Raw genomic sequence first — 5,845 nt, forward strand, 5'->3', positions numbered from 1 at the left:
TATATTGTAATATTCAAAAATTATTTATAAAAAATAAAAGGAATTTTATATAGTTTTAACTTAATTCTCATATCTAAGGTATAGTTATGAAGATGACCAGGTCAAAATAAAAAGATTAAATATTAAATAAACATGAGATTGTTTATTTTATATTTTATATAATATTATAGACTCTTAAGCTCAGGGCGGGTTTCTAGACAACAAGAACACCTATTTTTTAAATTAATATCTCTTTTACAAATGTATTTCAATTTAAGTAGAACAAAACCAACCAATTTCATAGAATCTTCTTTTGATGTTTTTCTTAACAAACTAACACTGACTGTTGGCAATCTTTCAGTAAACAAACACTAATGAACCAAAGCATTGGTCCTCTAACAGTTTTTTTCTCACTTCTCATCCAATGAAGTCTATAGTTTGCCGATATTTGGACAAGGAGTCCTTATCCTTTTTGGGTGACTCTTCAATGTCCTCTTTTTCAAGATATCCACCCTTGAGCTAGAAAAGAGATGATTACCTCCTCATCCAGGAAACATCATTCCCACCCTTAAGCAACGAATGATTTTCACGAACTGTGATCTTTCTCTCAATGTTCAAAGTGAACATCGATTGTAGCACAACAGTTTTGAGTTTTTGCACGTGATTTTCTTTATGAACATTATTCTTTAACACTTATTCTTAACTTATATTTTTTCTTAAATGAATTGTAATTTCAATTATGATAGGAAGTTAAAATTAAGTTTTTAAAATATTTGAATCTCCCCGACATGGCCGCGATCACTTGGAAGGTTATTTTTTTATTATTTAATTTTTTTCATTATTTTGTTTTTTCTGTGATTAATTTTCAGGTCCTCCATCTTTAAATTTTTAACCCGAACCAGCGAGAATTTATTCTGGGGAGGAGAATTGTTTTCAATTACGAAAAAACCCTCACTCCAATGCAGTCAAAATCGCCCTATTTCAATAATTTTTAAAACTTTTAAATTAAATTATTAAAACTTAAAACTATTAACACTTTCTTATCAACACACTTTTTCAATCAAAAAGAAAGTGATAATAGTGTTAAGTTTTAAAAATTTAATTTAAAAGTTTTAAAAATTGTTGTATTATTTATTTACTGTTAAATAGAGTGACTTTGACTGATACTGACGACCTGGACAGAATAGCCTGTAAAACATTTTTAAATAGTTGGATGTTAAATGTAAATTTATAATTAAGATTAAGATTGTCTTTAAGGATAACCGAATTAGCCGAAACATAATGTTAAAGACAAAATAAATAATATTTTGAGACTTAGCCTGAATACTAATTAATTTATTTAAATCCAAAATAAATTGAGATGCTGAGATTTTTTCAAACTGAATCCCTCTAATTTTAGATACTCTTAACTTATGGTTTAAAATATACTATAAAAACTTGAAACATTTTAAATTTAAACATTGAAAAAAAAAAAAGAAAAAATTACTATTTTTTTTAAATCCAGCCGATTACATAGACCAGGATATCTTCTTCACAAGTCGTATAATTTTTTCTGTCTTCTCATTTTATTTTTTTCAAATAGCATTTTCTATAAATTATTCTTTTCCTGTAGATTTCTATTGTGTAAGTGATTACTTATATTTAAAGGGTAAATGATTTATTTTTTTAGGATAATGTTTATAGAGCGAGCCGTCGTTCAAATATAGACATATGTAGAAAATTAATTTTTCAAATAAATAAGAGAAAGAAGTTCATGAAATTTAATAAAATTTAAACAAGACCATGTTTACCCTAATCCTTGACTTTGAGCCAAATCAGACGAGCGGTTTTTGAAATATAGCGTCAAGAAAAATACATTTACGTATTCCTAAGCCAAAGTAGTGGATATAATTCAATATACTTATATCATGCAAGGATCAATAACCTAACCATTAATATCTCAGGATTGATTTGTAAACTGTATATATAGCAACCAAAAAATTTGTATATCATTACTTCTTAATAAAATATCTAATGGATCATTTTTACTCTAATCCTCAGCTTTCATTCAAATTTGTGCAAATCAACTGTATTGAAAATCCAAGGGTACTAAGAAAAATACATTTGCAAATGTGTAAGAGAAAGTAGTAGATGTAATTAATAAACAGATAACAAGGTCATAACCAGTACTGAAAATTCCAATAAAATGGGATTAACAGTTCAATCAATTATGGCTGATACCTAAATTTGTTCCTGATGTCTCAAGTGTAAAATAGGAGTGGAAATTTTCGATTTAACATTTTCATTTTCATTTTTCTGTATGAGAAAGCAAAAATTTCTAGTATAAAAACTTAAATTTTATAATTTGGTTTTGTTTATTTTCTAAAGTTAGATCAAAAAGGCAATTCAGGTTTTATGTTTAAAAATATAATTTATTTAATGGTAATGAGTAAATTTTGAATACTGTAGTATATAATGAGAAGACGAAACAATTGGAACGTCTAATGTCTAATCAATAAATAACCTGAGGAAAGTGTTACTTGGTAGCCCAGCTGTACTGCGAGACGAGGGAAGTGGTGTTATCGACGACCATCCTCCTCATGCCGGGCCAGACCCACACCAATGCTGACCTGAGCCACACCAAGACCCACCTGGTTTCATTAATAAAAATATTTTTAATCAAAAACATATTTATTAAAATAACATTTCAAAAACTAAAAAATTAATAAAAATATATATATATTAAGTAATTTTAATTGCAATTAGTTAGGAAACTACTTTGATTGTAATTGTGTTACCCCAACTATAATTATAATATAAGCTGAACCAAATTGAAATTACAAATTACATTCTTATGTAATATATTACTTTTTTCCTACAATTCCAAGTAATTGTAATTGAGATTAAAAATACTTGAAACCAAAATGGAAAACACCTGTTTTACAATGGCTTCAAAATATGAAAATAATATCTAGTATAAGATTATGCACTGGCGTATAGGTTTATAAACGTATTACCGTTTATTCATATATTTTCGAAGATGTTGAGTATAAATATAAAATCGATTTTATGATCGATTGCATTAAAATGTGGAGGGTGCCGCACATGATTCAATTTCTGGTTTAGTGGTCTGCAGGCTTCTGTGTGTTGAAAACCATTAAAATCCATTGGTAGTTAAAAGTAAATAGTATGGATTTACTTCAAATTACCAAATATGGTAGCTTTCTTCCAAGAAAACAAATTAGAGAAAAATTCCTATTTATACACTTTTTCCCAGAAATAAACTGACCCCAACCTCTTGTTGGAATTTTTTATCCAATCCTCCACATTTTCTTTGAACAACATATGTACTTTCATCAGCTTCGTAATCAAATTACAGTATCAACATGAATGTGGTGGTAGAAATTTTGAGGTATATAACCAGGGATATATTTAGTGATATAGATGATGATGAGGCAAACCAATGGGATAGGGTTTAATGAACATAAAGGCCTAAATCTACGCGTAATTACAATATTTACAAGTAGCTACAATACTGCCTGTTGCCACCGCACTGGTGGGGCACTGTAATAAACGTCTTCTAAATTTCATAAAATAAAACTAGAGTAGTGAACCTACTTTCACGGGTATGAAGTTGAATAGTAAAATATGAAAATGCGCTATAATCACTTTAAACCTGAATATATCCGAAACCACGATAGCCACCAACCTGCAACCACCAGAGTGTACAACAAGAGACTCCAAGCTACTGCCACTCACAAATACCATTAGTTAGCACTGGAAATTTGTGACTGTCAAGTGAAACGTACCTATGCATATGCCTACAGTCGATGTACAACATGTCACATTCTCACAAGAGATCATAACAAAAAAAGGCAATCCTCCCCAGCCAGACCCCCCCCCACTATAACCCCCATGGGGCGACAGTCCTATATCAATTTTGAAATATTTGCTTAAAACAGGAAGGGGAAACTTAAGATAGGTTAATAAAAAATTAAATAAAACGCCAGAAATTGGAAAACTTCTATAATAACATTTACTAATAATCCAAAATATCCTAATGTATATCCAAAATATCCAGAAATTCTATTTTTATCGACAATCAGCTTCATACAATTTTCCAATCCTTGCCTTTAAAAACTGCCAGTTACTTGTCTCCTCTCTAATTTTCCCTCTTTGCACAACCGTTGGCCTAGTAATAGTATTTCCTCACAAAGAAAATTATATATAGTAATAGTATTTCCCTCAGACTCTTCATGGGTTGTAGGGGTACTGATTGTCCTTTTCATGTTTCATCACATACAGTACATTATTTATATAGCGATGAAATTGTTTGTGTTAATCATAGTCTGGTTTTAAGTGATGGAGATAAATGTATTTTGTAAGATACCATTTTTTGTAAATAAAGTGTGTAAAATACTTAATTAAGAAATGCCTACTAGAGCGCTAATCTTTAGCAAGTTGAATTTAATAATAGCTGATTTTAAAAATCTAAATGACATGTGCAACCTCATCATCCATATTGCTTGCTTAAAGAGTCCAAATTTTTATGCAGTATCATAATTACTATGCCTTATTTGTTTAACATATGTCCAAATGCCTTCTAAAAACAGTACATTTAAATTAAATTAAGCTGTTTAAAAATCAGAATCGCCCAATAAAATGATACTCTTCTTAAAAAAGTTTATATTCTTAGAAAATTGTACTAAGGAAGACCTTCCTAAAGGTTTCTTTTAAATGTACACCTTAAGCTTCCTGTAGTAAAATTTTGATTTCATAAAACTCCCTTTTTTTAATAGGCATTCCTAAGGGACTATTTATCTCTTAGCAAAGGAAAGTATAAAAGAGTGTTTATAAAACAATAATTTTGTTAAGAGAAGCTAAATGTGACCACTAAGAAAAATCCTGGTTGTCTCTTATATAGAAGAATCTGATGAATTTAAAGGGATATTAGAACATCTTACAAATTTCTTTATAAGCTTTATCTTGCGGGTTCCCAGAGGCACACTGAACTAAAGTGACTTTATTCCTATTTCCGATGATAATACTTCCTTGGTTCTTTCCTACTCCAATCCTTAAGAAATAATAAACCTTCCTATATCACTAAACCTCTTATCTTGTTTTCCTCTATCCACTCATTTAAAACCATAATCCAACCAATCAATGTCTATACTCCATCACATAGAACTGCTTCTTTTAACGAATCCATTCTTGTCTCTTTCTCCTCCTTTTGGAATCCATTGCCTACTTCCATAACACCTTTTTCCTAACTTCCTTCAAGCATTAGCTATTTCTTCTCCTTAACTCTCAATCTTCCGATCAAATATGTAAAGGAATGACACAAGATAATAGAAGAAAAATAAAGCTCACCAGACTACAATAAGTTTTTAAACGAGCTAGGAGATGACATTATAACAGGTGGGAGTGGAGGCTGAAGAAGGGATTTAACAATTTATTTCCAACAGTCTGTAACCAACAAATCTAATGCATAAGATTTTGACAAAGTAATTTAAAGATTAGAACAGGAATAAGAGGGGATGATCAATAGTATAAGATAAATTAAAGTTAAAAGAGCACATAAACAAAGAGCATTAAAAATATATATATAGTCTAGAGAGTAAGATAATAACACAAGAGTAAAAACCGTCAATCGTGAGAAATGTAATGATAGAATAAATTAATAACTAATTAAACTAACATAATAGATCATACATAGGAAATTTATTAGTGATAAAATATACAAAATGAGATATAATGTAGAAAAAAGAAATAAAGCATGCAGTATAGATAAAAAAAATTAAGAAATAAAACAATGACAAATAGTTATAATAATGAATGTCAAAATAGTTGAAATATGGAGTAAGACTGGGAGGATGGGATACAAAAA

General features: G+C 29.4%; 2 protein-coding genes and 1 long non-coding RNA gene across 5 annotated transcripts in view; 2 read left to right on the top strand and 1 right to left on the bottom strand.

The window, feature by feature from the left end:
• LOC136795773 (uncharacterized) overlaps positions 1-5,845 on the top strand; it is a 305,717-nt gene that overhangs the window by 231,475 nt on the left and 68,397 nt on the right. The gene's annotated exons all lie outside the window — the stretch shown is intronic.
• LOC106692155 (D-aspartate oxidase) overlaps positions 1-5,845 on the top strand; it is a 105,407-nt gene that overhangs the window by 39,224 nt on the left and 60,338 nt on the right. The gene's annotated exons all lie outside the window — the stretch shown is intronic.
• Positions 1-5,845, bottom strand: part of Naa60 (N-alpha-acetyltransferase 60) — a 35,309-nt gene that overhangs the window by 4,542 nt on the left and 24,922 nt on the right. For 2 of the 3 annotated variants that reach the window (XR_010843438.1, XM_014438103.3), the window contains exon 7: positions 2,499-2,609. Coding sequence is in view for 2 of the 3 variants with exons in the window: in XM_014438103.3 (XP_014293589.1) it covers positions 2,499-2,609 (111 nt within the window). In the remaining variant the exon portion in view is untranslated. Of the gene's footprint in view, positions 1-2,482; positions 2,610-5,845 lie in introns of all 3 variants that reach the window. The other variant, XM_024359093.2, reaches the window with a different exon arrangement.

The sequence above is a fragment of the Halyomorpha halys genome, unplaced genomic scaffold (genome assembly GCF_000696795.3).
Source record: "Halyomorpha halys isolate HHAL.00 unplaced genomic scaffold, Hhal_1.1 Scaffold53.1, whole genome shotgun sequence".
Lineage (NCBI taxonomy): Eukaryota > Metazoa > Arthropoda > Insecta > Hemiptera > Pentatomidae > Halyomorpha > Halyomorpha halys.